The 18,136-nt window shown below is 32.1% G+C and overlaps 1 protein-coding gene across 4 annotated transcripts in view; it reads left to right on the forward strand.

Annotated features, from left to right (window-relative positions):
- Positions 1 to 18,136, forward strand: part of LOC101973713 (complement factor H-like) — a 72,980-nt gene that overhangs the window by 38,477 nt on the left and 16,367 nt on the right. For 2 of the 4 annotated variants that reach the window (XM_078022684.1, XM_078022686.1), the window contains 5 exons: positions 6,704 to 6,880; positions 12,013 to 12,189; positions 12,943 to 13,125; positions 13,230 to 13,409; positions 15,866 to 16,042. In XM_078022684.1, the coding sequence (XP_077878810.1) occupies positions 6,704 to 6,880; positions 12,013 to 12,189; positions 12,943 to 13,125; positions 13,230 to 13,409; positions 15,866 to 16,042 (894 nt within the window). The remainder of the gene's footprint in view (positions 1 to 6,703; positions 6,881 to 12,012; positions 12,190 to 12,942; positions 13,126 to 13,229; positions 13,410 to 15,865; positions 16,043 to 18,136) is intronic. The other 2 variants (XM_078022685.1, XM_078022687.1) reach the window with 2 other exon arrangements.

The raw sequence follows: 18,136 nt of genomic DNA on the forward strand, positions 1-18,136 counted from the left end.
TTCTATACTTTATCTCTCTCTACCTTAATTTTATTTGTTTTTTCTTTTTCTTTCATATCCCAGCTTTATCTGGCTCAAATTATTGATAAGAATTTCTTTGTAAATTTCAGGATCCTGTGTTTTGCTCTAGTTTTTTAGGGACTCAATGGTGGTCATGTAATTGACCAATCTCACGTTGATATTCATATTGAGACATCACTATTGCCAATATATATTTAGTCATCATTGAATCACAGTCATTTTTATTTGAATTAAATCTAAGCCTCAATAATCATATTGTGACAATAGGCAGAGGAATTCAAATATACTTGAGTGCAGTAGACAAATTAGTATGTTCTACATAAGTATTAATTGTCCATAATTTCCTTTAAAATTGTCACTGAATATAATAAAAATTAGCCAAATGCATCACAGAATACCATTTTTTGATGACTTGCTATGAATTATTAGTGCTATTTTGTTTGATGCTTCTGAAGATATTACTTTTTCACCCTTTGAAATAGTGAGTTGTTTCCCATTAAATTGTCCATTCTAATTCATGTGTGGTGGTATCTCTCTTTTTTTTTTCAGTTTCAAAGTTAAAGTCATTTACTTATTCTTTTTTAATTAAATTAAAAAAAATAAATAACATGAGAATGCATTACAATTATTATTACAAAAATTTAGCACAATTTTTCATATCTCTGGTTGTATATAATGTATGTTGACACCAATTTGTGTCTTCATACATGTACTTTGGATAATGATGCCTATCACATTCCACCATCCTTGCTAACCCCCTGCCGTGTCCCTTCCCCTCCCTCTCCTCTGCCCTATCTAGAGTTCCTCTATTCTTCCCATGCTCTCCCTCCCTACCCCACTATGAATCAGCCTCCTTATATCAGAGAAAACATTCGGCATTTGTTTTAATACTGCTGTTTCTTTTACCATGTTTAGTTGCCATCTACACATCTTGGGTGAAGAGTCTGAAAAGCTTTTGCCTACTTTGGGTTTTTTTTAATTAATATAAAAAATATATATTAATATATTCTGGATATCCTTTTATTGGGTAGACATGCTGCAAATATTTTAGTCCCATCTGTAGCTTTGTTGTTCACTTTGTTAACTGTGTAGTTCATAGAGCAAAGTGTTTAATATTTAATTTCATTCAATGTATCAAAATTTTCATTTGTGGAACATGTCTTTTTGTGAGTATAATTCACAATCTCTTTGCTGAAACCAAGGTCTTATACTTTTCTCAAAGTTCACCTTTTACCTTTAGTAGATGATTCAATTTTTGAGTTAATTTTTGTATGAGGCTTATGTGGAGACTTGTTATTGTCCTTTTGAATGCCTGATTGTTCTAGAATCTTTTGTTGAAAAGACAATGTATCCTCCGCTGATTGATTTTGCTTTTGATCCTTTGTTAAATAGCAATTGACCATGATATAAATCCAGTTCTGGACTACACATTCTCTTTCATTACTCTATAATTTTGCAATATCTCTGTTTTAATTACTATTGCATCATATAAGACAAAATATTCTGTATAAGTCCCCTAGCTTCTTTTTTCCTTTTAAAATTTTTGATACATAAAAGCATAGAAATTGTGCATATTAATGGGGTAATGTGAGAGTTCCATATATATTTAAATTGATTAAACATGTCTATTTCCTCAAACATTTTTAAGAATTATTTTGATATTGTAGCCTCTTTGCCTTTTCATGTAACTTTTAGAACCAGCTTTTTCAGAAATATGAGCAGACACAGTGGTTCATGCCTATAATTCTAGTGGCTTAGGAGGCTGAGGCAGGAGGATTCCAAGTTCAAAGCCAGACTCAGCTACAGCAAAGTACTAAGTAATTCAGTGATATCCAGTCTCTAAATAAAATATAAAAAGGGCTGAGGGGTGTAGTTCAGTGGTTGAATGCCCTTGAGTTCAATCACCAGTATCCACCCACTAAAAAAAGAAATATGAAATACTGCTTGGTTCTTTATTGAGACTGAGATATACACACATACAATGTATGCATGTATATATATATATATGTTATCAATATAATATTATTGGGTTTCAATTCATAAATATATATCTGTATTTAGTTATACTTTCTTTGAAAACTTACACCTTGGTTTTGTGGGTTTCAGCATAAAGATCCTATCTGTAATTTGTTAGACATATAACTCATATTTTTAATGTCATTTATTTTTTCTTGAGTGAGCTGTGGTAGTCTGTGGCTTTCAATGACTCAGTTAATTCAACTAAGTTGTTATATTCATTGACATAAATCAAAATATTCCTTTTGTGGTCTTTTAATATACATAAAAACTAGTGAGGCCATTCCTAGCATTGCTATTATTGGTAACTTGCATGTTCTCTGTTTTTTTTCCTTTTATTATTTCCTGTTTAAAACTTTAATCAATTTTAGGGGCCTTCTAAAATAACAAACTTCTAATTTTTATGTGTGTGTATGTGTATATATATGTGTATATTCTATATATCATGTATATTCATTTAATAAATGTATATTATGTTTATTGTTTATTCATATTATGTTTATATGTTACATATTAAATATATCATGTATTAATATATAGTATTTGTGCGTACATAACATAATATGTAATGTGTATTCTATATTACATGTAATATTCCTTTTTTCTGCTCTATTATTTTAGTTCAAATTTTTGTTGTTTCCTTTTGTCTGCACACTTCATATTCAATTTTTTCCTCTTTTGCTAATGTATTAAGATAGAGGCTAAAGTAATTTTTAAAAATATTTTTTAGTTGTTGATGGACCTTTAATTTATTTATTTGTATGTGGTGCTGAGAATCGAGCCCAGTGCATCACGCATGGGAGGCAAGCACATTACTACTGAGCAACAACAACAGCCCCACCCCCCAGGCTAAAGTAATTGATGTGGAACCCTAATCCTTTCTGTACAGATACTTAGTGTCATCAATTCATTCCATATTGCTTCAGTGGCACTCCAGAATTTTGATACACGGTTTGTACATTGATGTGTGGTTGGAGAAGAGTGAACATTACCCAAATAGTTTTGTTTTGTGTGTATGTGGGGTGGGACGTAGATATTGACAAAACTGTTTTTTCTTTCACTTTCCTTCTATCTTCTGACTGAAAGAAACAGGCTTTTCTTTGTCATTACTTCTTGGTGTTTGGGATTGGAGACCTGGAAACTTATCTGTTTTTTGTTTTTATTCTTTGCAGTACTGGGGATTGAACCCAGGGCCTCACAAATGTTAGGCAAATGCTACATCCCCATCCTGGATCACCTGTTTTGAATTTTGTTTTGAAAAACTAAGTTTATTTGAACATTTTTTATCTGTTTTAGTATTATTAACACTGGTTCAGGGAGCTTTTACTCCGGGACTAGTTTATTCAGAATATTAATAAGGCGACTTTACTAAATGATCTAGTCCAAGGCTCTTTCTACTCTTACCATTCAAAATCGAATTTCTCCCAATGTGTGAGTGCTCTGGAATCTTTGACCTTATTCTCCAGTGGTTTTCTTCCCTCTGGTAGTTGTTCTTTGTTGCCCAGTGTCATGGAATTTTGTCCTACAACGTGTCAGCATTCAGCTAAAGGATTTAGGGGATTGCTGTGCAGATTTGTAGTTCTTTCACTCTATGATTTCTTCCTCTTTGGTTTTCTATCCTAAAAATTCTTGTGACCTCAATCTCCTTTAAAACACTGATTATTGTTTCCTTTGCTTATCAAAACTGCTCTCTTTTGCTTGGATTCTTCCTGTCTGCTGTTTTCAGGAGAACTCCTCCTATTTTATCTCTGAGATTGTCCTCAGGTGGTGCTGCTTGTATTCCAGTCTGCAACAAAAATGATTTTCGACTATTAGTTCAGTTTCTTCATTATTTGTGGCTGGAACTCTGTTTCCATTTATTATTCTTGCTTGGTCTTCATCAGTTTTATTTCTGTACAAAATCACTCTTGCTTGTTTACTTTGTCTCATTTGTTTTCCAATTGATTTCTGCTATTTTATTTCCCCAGAATTGATAATCATGTTGGCTTTTGTTTGCTTCTTTCTAATTTCTTAAAATGAACAAATTATTGATTTTTATTCTTTAATAATTTAATTATAGCTATTTAATGCTAAATTTCCCTTTCAGCACTAATTGTCAGTTTGTTTTATTTAATGTTTTCATTATCATTCAGTCAAATATATTTAATGTTTTTTTTTGTTTCCTTTTTAATCTATATACACATGAGGCTTTATTATGGAAAGAAACCTAATAACTGACAGATGTCAACTTTTAGTTTCATGTTAAGTTATATGTAATTTGAGGAATCATCATTTTAGCCTGAGAATAGCAAGAAATATGTTGGTCTTTGTCATTTTCTTTGAACTCTATGCATCCATTATGTTTTAAGCACACAATTATGATGACATTTCAAATTCTTGGAGCCAGGAGTAACTGTGCTGACAGTTTCTTTAAGATCATTTCCTGATCTCAGGAACCCCAATTGGCTAGATGAAGTTTGGATGCCTAAGGAACCCAAATTATTTTCAGATGTGAAGCAAGTCCTAAGGGAAAATAAACACATTGTCTATGGAGTTAGGCATTTTGTCAGATCCTGGATTCATTGTTTCAGAAATTTCATTTTTTTGTTTTCAATATAAAAAAATAAATCTGCATGTGTTTAATTTTTAGAAATTTGAATTACCTAGAGATACTTTTAAAGAAAAACATGAAATCATGATGTTCCTTCTGATTTAACAAACAGGGAGGAAAGAGTATTTTCAACATTAAAGATAATAATCTATTTTTAAAGCAGTGAGTTAAATTAATGCCTCTTGTAGCCATATACAAAGGATTGTTTTGGTTAATAGGCTAAATAGTCAATGTAATTTTTTTGCCATATTTCTGTCATGTAATGTAGCCAAGGAAATCTAATTACATAATTGTAATTAATTGTATTGAAATTTCTTATAATTTCTCAGAAGGGATTATGAATGTTTAATTCTAACCTTGTTACCCCCCCCCAAAAAAAAGAGAAAAAAAAGTATTTTATTAAGGACCTTTATTTAATATTTCTGGAAACTCATTGCTTAATTTCTCTAGCACAATAACCTGGATGATTAATAATTATTCCAGAAATTTAGACATAAATGGCTCATTATTTTTGCACTGTCATATTATTAGAGTCTTTATATAATTATTACATGTGCTTGTCTTTTCCTGATCCTGTTCCCTTCTAGAAATATATTCAAAAGATGATATAGAAATTAAGAGTGGGTTTCTTTCTGAATCTGATTTTATATATAATCTAAATAAAAGAGCACAATATAAATGCAAACCAAGTTATGCAATTGAAGTTGGTAATACATCAGATAGATTACCTGCCTCCAAGATGGATGGTCAGCTCAACCACCTGTGTTAGAAAGTGGTTTATTATATTAGTATCATTATCCTGATGATATACTAAAGTTTAACTTTATTCTTTCTTATTGTGACTATGAGGTTTCATTTCAACAGGCAAACAAAAACATTTGATGAAAAGTATATGTCATCATTGTTTTTCTCAGAATTTCTAGTATGGTAGAACATAAGTACATCTTTCCTCCCCTGACACACATTTTAAAGAATACTACGATTTAGAAGTGACTCAGGGAGCTTCATGTGTATTCTGGTGCTAACTCATTTATTTTAGCTGAGATCTTCGTCACTGTTAGGTATAACTGTGTTTTAGGTGGTCAACCTCTTATATCAAAGACTTTTCTCCCAGACATACAAGTAATGTTCTTAGTGAAAATATGGGACCTTGGTATATAACCTCAGAATATTTTAACCTTTATAACTTATATGTTTGACATTGTAAGATAGGTCTACTTCTGAAAAACCTCCCCCTTAAACATCTGCATAAACATCTAGGTATTGGAAAGGAGGAAATGTTTCAAGATGGTACCAGTTTTTGCTATGCTGAAAGATTTTCCTGCTATACTACCCAAGGTTAATGAAGATTTTCTAGGAATGATTATTTCTATTTATCTTTGTGTTTAATAAACACAAAAGCTATTCAGTAATATTTTGGAAGCAATATTTAACATACTTTAAATGACACGACTAAGATAGTCATTCTTCTTAATTTCTATTGCTTATTTTACAATTTCTATGCTTACAGCAACTAGCTAAAAATGATACAAATTGCTGCCTTATAAAATCATCATATGCTAAATTCTGATAAATAACCCATTATGAAACTTTCTTATTAAGAAATAGAAAATCTTAGTTAAAATACATTAAATTTTGTTAATTAATCCACCTTCTATTATGTCACAACTACTAATAAGTCAGACATCTTAATTCTCAAAATGCCATTCCAGTCTTCTAAAACAAGTAATACATATTTATTTTATTACTAGAATTTATTACTATTTTAATACTAGCATCAGATAAATGCTTAAATAAAATAGAATTTTAAAAAGTTTTTAAATTTTTTTTAAACTTTTAAAGTTTTTAAACTTTTCAGAGGGTTTAAGCAATCAAAAAAGGTTATGTAGGAACATATTTTTTATTTATAGTAACCTTCAGAAAAAATGATTTATCACTGGTCTTAAGCTATTTTTGTATAGTACTTAATTTTAATCACATGTTTACTTATAAAGTCTGTGTTCTTGGGGTGAGATTTACTAGTATTGTCACTTAAATTACAATAGAAATAAAATCCTCAATTTCATTATGCATTAGAATCTTGTGATATGCCAGCATTTGAGAATGCTAAAACCAAAAGTAATGCCACCTGGTTTAAACTCAAAGACAAGTTGGACTATGAATGTAATGTTGGGTTTGAAAACAGATTCAGGAGTGCCAAAGGATCCATAGTATGTCAGGAAAATGGATGGTCACATAAACCCACATGTTATGGTAAGTACTGTTTGAGAAATTTGTTTTCTTTGTTTTCAGTATAAAAAATAATCCTGCATGTGTTTAATTTTTAGAAATTTGAATTACCTAGAGATATTTCTAAAGAACAAGATGAAATCAAGATGTTCCTTCTAATTTAACAAACTGGGAGGAAAGGGTATTTTCAACATTAAATATAATAATCTATTTTTAAAGCAATGAGTTAAATTAATGCCTCTTGTAGGCCATATAAAAAGGATTGTTTTGGTTAGTAGGCTAAATAGTCCAAGTAACCTTTTTTTTTGCCATATTTCTGTCATGTAATGCAGCCAAGGAAATCTACTTACATTATTATTGTAGTTTCTTTGATATGTCCAATTAGAAGACTATAAAATTGTGGTAGATTTTGGCAATATGGGGCTCCTGTTATAAATACTGGTACTGGTTGCCAACAAGACCACCCAATTTTGTAACAGGAGGAAGTAAAGAACAAGAGTGTGTAAATCTAATGCTGGAAAGAATCAGATACTGATGATTCTATTGTATTTTGAAGTAAGAAACAAGGGCATTGAGGTTGAGTAGTGCATGAGGGAAAGAGGATGAGGAACACCTTGTAATGTTCAAAGGCTTAAATTTAAATGGTAGTAGAAGATACCACACCTTGAGACTTGATTGGCAGCATTGAGCATCCACTAAAATTTAATCCATTTAAATTAAAGCAATTCCGTTTGTAAGATAGGGGGAAATGATTAAAAACAAAACAAAACAAAAAAAAAAACACCCACAAACCCAGTTTTGCTTTCTGGATTTTTCATTGCAGTATCAGAGAATCAATCCAAAATCCAATGAATTAAGGCACATAATAAACCAATTAATAAAAATAGTTCTAGTATGTTTTATATAAGTGATTATAAACAGATACATGCAGCCAGAAGCTTTTACAATACTAAGTGTCCATCTTCAAAAAAAGGCTGGTGCATTAGCTTAGTGGTAGAGTGCTTGCCCAGCCCAAGGCCCTGGATTCAATCTCCAGCACTGAATGAGACTTATGAATATATGATTCTCATTGCTTTTCCACTGTCACTAGCCATGGAAAATGTGAAGATGTGCAGAAGAGGAGAGAAAGTAAGAGTGACAGAGACATAGCAATAGAAACGAGTTCAGTCAAAGTAGCTTTTAATTGCCAATTTTATGAAGACTAATAACCACATTTCCAGGAGATGTAAGTCTCCATATATTGAATGAATAAATGACAGCTTAGTATTTTTGCCTCAGCTGTGTGGCAGAAAACAGCACACAGATTGACAGATATACAACATTTTTCAAATGTCCTGGGAGTTCTTTTCTATGGGGACATGTTTACATTATTATCTTAAACCACTTAAGCAAAACAGACTTACAGAAATCTTAAAGTAGTAAACACCTTAGAGTAAAAACATCTATACTAACATTTCTGTTCATCAGCACTAAGATATATGATTTGGACATTTAGACAAAGACAAGTATGTCTCATCCAGTGTTTGTTCACTCACACTTCTCTTTAAATCACACATTTAGTTACTATCTCTGTATAGATATAGCAGTTCGATAGTACTCAACAGTCAAAATCATTTTTTTCTTGTTAAGGGCAGTGCTTTCTATAATATGATGAAATAGAGAATTTATATAAAACAGCATAAAATAAATATACACACACAAAAAAAGAACTTTTAAGTTTGGGAAATTTTCTAATATTATTGCATTGAAGAGATTGTGCATTCCTTTGGTTTATATCTCTGAGCTTTCATCTATCCCAATAAATTGTAAATTTTCAGGTTATCTCATATTTCTTGGAAGTTATGTTCATGGTATCTTAACATCTTTTTGCCACAGAAATATGATCTCCAAGATTATGTATGTTGTCTTCATTGCCTGAAACTCTGTCTTCCAAGTGGTCTAGAATGCTCATGGTGGTTTCCATTGAATTTTTAATTTGGTTTATTGATTCTTTCATTTAGAGGATTTCTGCTTATTTTTTTTCAGAATCTCTCTTTTTTGAAGTGATCTTTTACTTCCTGTATTTTCTTTCTGATTTTACTTCTTATATTGTCTTTACTTTGCAGATCAGTTTAACTAAATTAAATTCCTTCTAAATTTAATTTAAATTTAAGGAATTCTAAATTCCTTCTCTGACATTTCTTCCACTTTGGTGTTAATGGATTCTATTATTGAAGTATCTTGGTTTGTTTGGGGCGATATGTTCCCCTTGATTTTTCATGTTGTTTATGTGTCTACCTATGTGACTATTTGGCTCTGAGGCAGCAGAGTTTCTGCCTTGTGGACTTGTAGTGTCCATGAAGATTTCCAGTACTTCACTGTTTAAGTGGGAACAAATAATCACAATAACCAATGCAAACAATATATAGCTTTAAACCAGACAGTTCCTATTATGACATCTACAATGCTAAATGTCACAATAAACAGAAATTACATGATCAGTTATTGCCCACAGTAAAAACAGTATGTTTGGAAAAGGGTTTACAATTTCAAATAATAGACTGGAAAGAACAAAAGTGATGTGGGATATAATGATTATGAGGGAGGAGGAGAGAAGATAGAAGTAAAAAATTAAAGGAAGAGTGGAAGGTAGAACAATGGAGATTGTCTGTTAGCAGAAGAGAGAAAGAAAATCAAGAGAAACAGATAAGTGAGAGGAAAAAATACATATATAAGTTAAAAGTTTTTAAAATTAAAAATAAAAATAAAAGAATAGAAAACAAAACTGAAATATACTAATCAAACATCCTAGTCCTCAAAATACTGATCCATGAAAAATAACTGGTTTCAAAAATGCTATAAAGGAGGAAAAACAATATATATGTATATGTATAAATGTCCATGAATAACTCAAGGTCACAATTTAACAGAGAAAAAAAAAGATCTTGATGATAAATGAACATTGTGTTTGCTGGAGTTCAAAAGATTCTTAGCTTCCCTTCTCAGCAGTGTTAGGTGGAATTGCTGGGGAGAGAGAGGTAATCCCATAGGTAGAATTCCTGAAGGCGGACTTTAGACTTAGGTGGGCTCTAGGTTCTTCACTGAATGACACTTGGTCTGGAGACTTTAAATCATGCAGGGATCAGCAATCCTCAGTCCATGTTGGAAGACTGCATCCCAGGGATCTCCCCTGGGTTCCACTCATGTGGGCGAGAAGCCAATATTAAGTCCCCTACATCACCTGTTGATTCCATGCTTCCTGGTCTTGGGTTCAGTCTCCAAACCCAATCTCTTCCACCCCACCCTTTTTGAATTCCCAGCTAGGCATGTTTCTTCTAGCTGGTTCTGCAAGCAGCATGTTTAGAGGGAGAGGGGTAGTGCAAAGGGGGTTTCCACAACCACTTCTCCTCTGTGTAAACCTCTCTCCACATTTGATTTTCTCCAGGTTACTTAGACACACTTTATGTAATGAGTGTGGGCTTTCCAGGCCTGTATTTTGGGCCAAACTTGGGTTTTGCAGGAATCAGCTCTCCTGGGTACTGGTCACAACACCGTGGCTGCAAAATGGTTCTTTCTTCTGTCCTCTGCATAAAGTCTGGGAGATGGCAGCTTCTTTCCCACACAAGGATACTTGAAGTAGACCATTCAGTTTAGTTGGGCAGTGTCTTTGATCTCTAAACTTTCTATATCTAGACAAGCCTCAAGTCTACCCCAAGTGTGGGCTCCTTTAATTCCCTTATCACTCCACTTTGGTCATGGTGGGACTGCTGTGGCTGGTGCTTCCAGCTATGGTAGTGGCTGTGGAGCTGGGGATTTCCTCCTTATTTTATTTTATACAACCTCCTGAGTTCCTGATCTGCTTTGAACGTCCAGCATTAAATTCCAATAAAGCACCCCCACAGTTTTTGTTTTCTTTTTTTGTACACCCACCTTGCTAAGAAGCTACCTGTCTGCTTTCTTGGTTTCATGCCTTGGGCAGCCACAAGAGTGACTTCTCTAGTCCGCCATCTTGAAACCCCCTCCAAAGACAAAATGACTTTAATGTAGAGGATTGTAATAGAATTCAAGGAGCGGAATCCCGGTGACTCTCATTCAAGTGTAGTTTTTTTTCTCAAGTAATCTGCAATACTCTAAAAAATTACAAAATTAATTGGGGTTCTGGGGATTGATTCAGGGCCTCACACCTGCTAAGCATGAGCTTCATCACCAGCCCCACAGAAAAAACTTGTAGTTTTTGGAGCATTATTCTTAAGAATAGTTTTTATTGTACATTTAATTTTATTAATGTTTTAGTACTTGAATTTTGATAGTAAGCATTTTCTCTCTACCATGGTTCTAATTTTTTAATTATAGCCTTAATTTTATGAATTTGTAAGGAAGAGGTATTCCAAATAAGAAAAATAATTTTTCAATGTTATTTGCTAATGTTACCTACTTTTTAAAAATTAAAAAATGTGAGAGAATTTTATACAGTATTCCACATTTGAATTAAAATAATTAATAATCATTAATAAAAATTATAATAAAATAGTTGAATATTAAATCAAGGATTCAAGACACCTGAGTTTGACTTTGAACTATTTCTTAGTTTGTTTTCTTTATTTGTAATATATTAATTATATGATTTTTAATGTTCCTCTAACTAAAAATATATTAGAAATGATTTTAATATAATCTATTTTCTAAATTATTTTAAAAAGAAAAGCCAGTTTTTAAAAACATTTACAATTAAAAATTTATACAAAGCAGGTTGATTTAATATGAGAATAATTCTGTGTTTTAAGGGTACAAAAATATAACCTTAAATTTTACATTTAAATTTAACATTAAATTTATTTTTCATAAAGAATTTTACAATGAATCATATGAAAAATAATCAATTTTACAAATATCAATAGTAAGCCAGATTCAGTGAAAACTAATCCTGAATTTGCAAGTTAAATTACAGGAGAGATATAATGCCATTCAATAACACTATATTTCTCAGAGTCCTAGATGAGAAAATTTAGGCAGTGAATAAAACTAATCCGTAACATTTTTTCCAGGAAGAGGATTTGTTTGATACTGTCCTGTATATGCATCACTGAACACCTACCTCATTTTAAAATGACATGTAAATGTAATTTGTCAAAGATTAATTATATATTCTTATTAAATTATTTTATTTTTTATTTTAGAAAGGGAATGCAGGATTCCCAAAATGGGAAAATTCTTAATGGCTGATCCCAAGAAAGATAAATATAAAGTTGGAGATTTGTTGAAATTTTCCTGCCGATCAGGACTTACAAGAGTTGGACCAGATTCAGTACAATGCTACCATTTTGGATGGTCCCCGGATATCCCAATATGTAAAGGTGAATATTTATCTTTCTGTTGTAAATATAAAGATTAGAATTTTGAATATAAACCTTTTTTCTTTCTTCTATTAATTTTGTGTTGGCTTCCACTGTATCTGTAATCTAATTAATGAAGTTGTTGATATGTGCTATGTGGCAGAAAGCACAACTAGTTTATTTAAGAATTGAATCACCAGTTATTTCTTGAAATGTGTAGTAGAAGTATTCATACATATAAATATGGTGGCTGAGACTAGAGAGATTTACTTTGTTACTTTCCACTTTTCCTACACTGCTACCATTAATACTGGGCATATATACACGACTTCTTTCAAGTTTCATAAAGTATATCTAAACAATATTTAAGCAGTTTATAGTTAACTCAGTGGAGTGTATTAGAAAATCAGTTAAAGATGTTGATCAAATGCTTGTCCCATTGATGATACTTTCTCAAAAAGTTATGATAAAATGTTACTATAGAATGAAAAATTAATATAATTTACACAACCACATTTGCTATAAGTTTGTATGTATCTTCAAAATATCTACATCATTGAAAATATTCAAAGCTTTAAAATATTTCCAATGCTACTATAAAAGATGTAATCCAACATGGAAATATGAATACAATGTAAAAATTCATTTTTCATTAAGAATTTTACAATGAATCATATGAAAAATAATCAACTAAAAAAGAAATGTCTCCATTTCTCTGGATTTTTTAAGTGCAAGATGGGACAATTTAACCATTAACCATTGTTTCTTCTATAGATCAAGTACAGTCATGTCATCCACCTCCTCCACTATTCAATGGGGAAGTTAAAGAAACAAAGAAAGAAGAATATGGACACAATGAAGTGGTAGTATATAATTGCAATCCTAGATTTTTGATGAAGGGACCTAATAAGATTCAATGTGTTGATGGAACGTGGACATCCTTGCCAAAATGTATTGGTAATATATTAAAAATATTAAATTTAAACTGAAACATTTTTGTATTTATTCAAGCATACATACTGTGTCTTCATTATCAACATGTATTTGTGAAATTTACATAGAGGAGGAGAGAACGTGTGGAGCTATACCTGAACTGGACCATGGCTTTGCCCAGCCTTCTGACCCGCCTTATCACCATGGGGATTCAGTGGAGTTCCATTGTACAGAAACCTTTACAATGATTGGAGACAGATCAATTACATGTATTAGTGGAATGTGGACCCAACTTCCTCTGTGTGTTGGTAAGACTGCCCTCCTCAAATTCACACTTAATGAAGTTTAATTTTTATGGAAAAGATATTTGCAATCTACTCATAAAATTAGAGATATTCTTGAAAAAGTCTAGTCTTAACTATAATGAATTTTATTGCTCAGCATTTAATATGAGTTTCCAGAAGAAATAAATAAAAGTAGTAATAGAATTTATTAAAGTTTATATCCCTGTTAATATTATTTACCTTATAAGTGTAAAGCTAGATTTTACTTAATCACATGATTAAAATGTGAATATTCCTTTCCAAGAAAATATAACTATTTTACATAGATATTGTAAAAACAATATGTTGTTGTTCTATATGGTGCTCTCTCTTTCAAGCCCTGGAAAACAAATAAAGCCCATAGCATACCCACTTGTTACTATCTTTTCCTATAAGAATCTTTCTCTGTCAGAGATTCTGACAAGGATAAATTCTCAGTTTCAAAGTTAGCAAGCTGAAGTTCATGAGCCGCAGCACAGGTGTTAGTAGTAACTTAGCAACATTACACATCTGGTGTTGGGTCAGGAAACAAATATCACTGAGTGATTTCACACTTGCCCAGTTGGTGATCAAGTCTTTGATGACCAAAGGAAAGATTCTTCACTTTTCTCTTAGACTGAGTTCTTTCCTAGAGTTTCCCTGGGTCCTTCATTTTAAGTCTGTCCTGGGTATCCAGTCTTACTTATTCATCGGATTTCTAGACCTAATTAATCTCAGAACAAGGTAGAGTTCCTCCAGAACAGGACTTACCTTTGTTTTGTTCTCATTACATGAAGATGGATTGACATACAGAAGCATTTATTAAGTTTTTGTCAAATGAATCAATAAATTGTGTTAATTATTAACCCTTACATTTTTTGCTAAACACATTTCTGTGAATAAAAGTGTCTTCAATCCTTTTGAATCTCACTTCATCCTTATCCTTTTTCCTACACAAATGGTTTTATCTGATTTCATATGGGAGGAAAACTAATATTAGGCACGAGAACTCTCAACTTTTCATTCTAACTTATACCCAAACTTCTGCTACAATTATTATTTCTTCTGATCTCAGAGTTTTTCATCCTGTGAGTCATCTTCTGCTTACTGCCTATAGTCTGCTTCATATAAGTCCTTCCAGCTCTCGTAGTTTGGTCTATAATTCTACCCTTTCAATATTCATTTTGTACTTTCCACCACTCTAGCTTTTCGTGCTTCTCAATGTATTTATTTACTCACCAAAATGAAAGAAATCCTTTCAGAAACTGATAAAATCCAGGGCACAATCACAGTTTCCCTTGACCAAAGATCTTCCTTTAGTTACTACCTCTTATTTTTCCTTTTCAACACAGTGGACCAGCTCCAAGGATAAGACTAATTCTCAAGTATTTCCCATTTCATTGTGGATTATTTTTTAAAGATTGGTTTACAATCTTACTGTGCTTTGCTAGTTACTGATTTTTCTTTGCTCTGTTCATCCTCACTTGACTCTGCTTTTCAAATTGTTAATAACCAATATTATCAGAGACCAGTATAGACATTTTATCAAATTCAGAAATAACTCTCATCTTACCTGAGTTATTGAAATATATGGTACATTGAAAGCTTCCTGTAGTACTTATTGAACTCATAACAGAGTCAGCAAAATTTTGTTGTTATGGTATTATAATATTATTTGATTATAGTATGATCTGATATATATAATAGTTTCTCAAAGACTCTAAGAATGGAAAAAGGGACATTATGATTTTAAAGCACCTGGTTTCTTTTTTACTTTTTCTTTTTATGAGGTAGGGATTGAACTTAGAGCCTGGAAATGACAGGCCAGCCTCTACCAAGCTACACTTCTATTGAAAGCACACAATTTCTTATTCCAAGTATTCTCTCTCTCTCTCTCTCTCTCTCTCTCTCTCTCATCATATAACAAATCTGCTTAACTATTCATGTCCTACAAAATATATTTTAAATAGATTTTATTATATTATGTTAGCACTCTCAAAAAATCTATTTAAATGAACAACTTGTTATATTATGTTTCCATAGAGGATGTTTTTATTTTAATATTTAAGGATTCTGGATTATAGATAAGGTGGTGGTTGCAATCAGGAAAACAAATAAGTATGAATCTTTTGCACAGATTTAAAATATGGAACCAAATCTAGTCTTTTAAAAATTTTTTTTCAAATCTAGTCCTTTGATAACTATTTAGTATGCAGATCTTCTGAGAAAATGAGTCTCTTGTGCTCTTTCAGTTACCAAAGTACAAAATATCTTTATTTCAGATATGATCATTCAAAGATAGGACATAAAGGCCCATCTCATGCAGTGGTGACCAGGAATAAATTGGTTGATAGAATTTAAAGGCATAAATCAAAATTTCATTTGATATTGACTGTACAGCTACTTTACATTGACTTGATTCTTATAATTGGTCTTTTCATGGAAATATTTTCATTTTATAGCAACAGATCAACTTAAGAAGTGTCAAGCACCAAGACTAACTGCAAATGTAGCAAATCAATCAGATAAAAATGAATATAATCATAATTTTAACTTCAGTTACCAATGTAGGGGAAAGTTGGAGCAGAAACATTCAATCTGTGTCAACGGACGATGGGACCCTGAACCAACCTGCACAAGTAAGTTCTTGTGTACAATGTTTTTGAAAATTTATTATATTTTTCTTCACTTATTAAAGTCATATTTTGTATTTTTTTAAATTTAGCTATGTGTTGAAATAAATTCTTTTTAAGTTGGAAGGTAATTTTTGTCTCTATCTGCCTTGAAAATTCTGGGTTGTACTGACACTTGCAATTCCAGTTGAATAGCAAAGAGCATTCTAGTCTTTCAGTTTTTATCTGTGTTTTTCTCTATAATTATAAGGACTAGGTTCAATAGTTTTGACAGTCTGCCATACCAATATATAGGAAGTACTGCCATATCAATTAAAAAAACAAATCTATGACATATATTTCAACGTGATAATTTTCTTTATAAAAGGAAACAATTTACATGCAGTGAAGCACACACATTCTTCTACATTTTTCTTCCTGAAGCTTTATAGCTTTATAGTATTAGAATTTAGTTTTATCACCTTATATTAATTTTGAATATAGGATTAAGTAGCAGTTGATTTTTTTCTCTGTATGCATAGCCAGTTGTTCAAGCAATATGTATGAAAAAGAATCAATTACTATGAAAGTATTGATTTATTTCAGCACTCTTCATTCAATATTTTACCATAAGTGTCATTTTATTTTGGGATTTCCATAGGTGCTGTTTATCAAATTGAGGGGGTTTCTTTCTGTTCCTAGTTAGCTAAGAAAATTTGATCATTGGGGGATGTTGAATAATGTTAAATACATTTTCTTTATTGAAAACACAGTGAATTTTACATGTTGGTGTGCACACATACATATAAAGAATCCTAAACCCTTCATTCTTTTTAAAAAAGATTTATATTTCTAGTTGTAGATAGACACAATATTTTATTTTTATGTGGTGCTAAGGATTGAACCTGGTGCCTCACGCATGCTAGGAGAGTGCTCTACCTCTGAGCCACAACTGCAGCCCATAGATCTTCCATTCTTGAGGAAAAACTCTACTGGTACATGATGTGATGTAATTCTCAGTTCTACTGTGCTGAATTCTATAAGTTTGGGCAAGTTATATTTTCATTTCCATGTGTCTCAAGATACTGTCTCAATTTTCTTTTGATTTCTTCTTTGGCTTATTGGTTATTTTTATGTTTTAGATAAGTTGTCCCCAAAAAACTCATGTGTATGAAATGCAGGAATGTTCAGAGGTGATATGATTAGGTAATGAGAGCTGTAACCTAATCAGTGGAGTAATCCATTTGATGGATTATTAATATGAAAAGACTACTGACTAAAAGTACGGTACTGTACTTCCAGCTTAAAAAGAATTTATAGAGGCAGGTGACTAAAAACAGGTAAGATATGACTGGAGGAGGCACATCACTGGGGGCATGTCTTTGAGCATTTGAAGTATATTCCATCGCATCATGGCTTTGAGACAATTGACACAAAATTTCAGAAAATTCAGAGCATTAACACAAGCTCCAATCTTCCTTTCTTTGCCCAATAAAAGTCTGGAAATGGACTTTATTATCAATTGTGTAGCTCTGTGCTGGGGGAGAGGATATGGAAAGACATGAATTTTACTACTGGCTTTGATGCATTTGTTTAGGACTCACCTGGCATTAAGTACCTTTCAACCTCTTTGTAGATTTCTCTCAAACAGAATTGGTTCATGTATTGTTGACCAGTGTGTCTATGGGGAAAAGGAGGATTGAGGATTCCTGCTCTGTCACTTCTTTGTTACATTCTTGATATGTTGTCCTCTATCATGATTCTTTATCATTTTTCTGTTAGTCAGCTTTTCATTGCTGTGATGAAAATACCCCAGAACAGCTTAGGGAGGAAAAGTTTATTTGGGGCTCACAGTTTCAGAGGTTCAGTTCATGGTTGACCATATCCATTGCTCTGAGCCTGAGATGAGGCAGGGTATCCTAGCAGAAGAGCATGGCAGAGAAGTATTGCTTAAATCATGATAGCTTGGTGAACATCCTTTTAGGGCATATTCCTAATGACACACCTCCCCCGCCTTTTAGCAGTTACCATGTAGTCCACTCAAACTGGAATGGTTTGATTAAGATAAAGCTGTCACAAATCATTTCACCTCTAAACATTTCTGCACCAACACAGGAAGTT

This window comes from Ictidomys tridecemlineatus, chromosome 10 (genome assembly GCF_052094955.1).
Source record: "Ictidomys tridecemlineatus isolate mIctTri1 chromosome 10, mIctTri1.hap1, whole genome shotgun sequence".
NCBI classification, from domain to species: Eukaryota; Metazoa; Chordata; class Mammalia; order Rodentia; family Sciuridae; genus Ictidomys; species Ictidomys tridecemlineatus.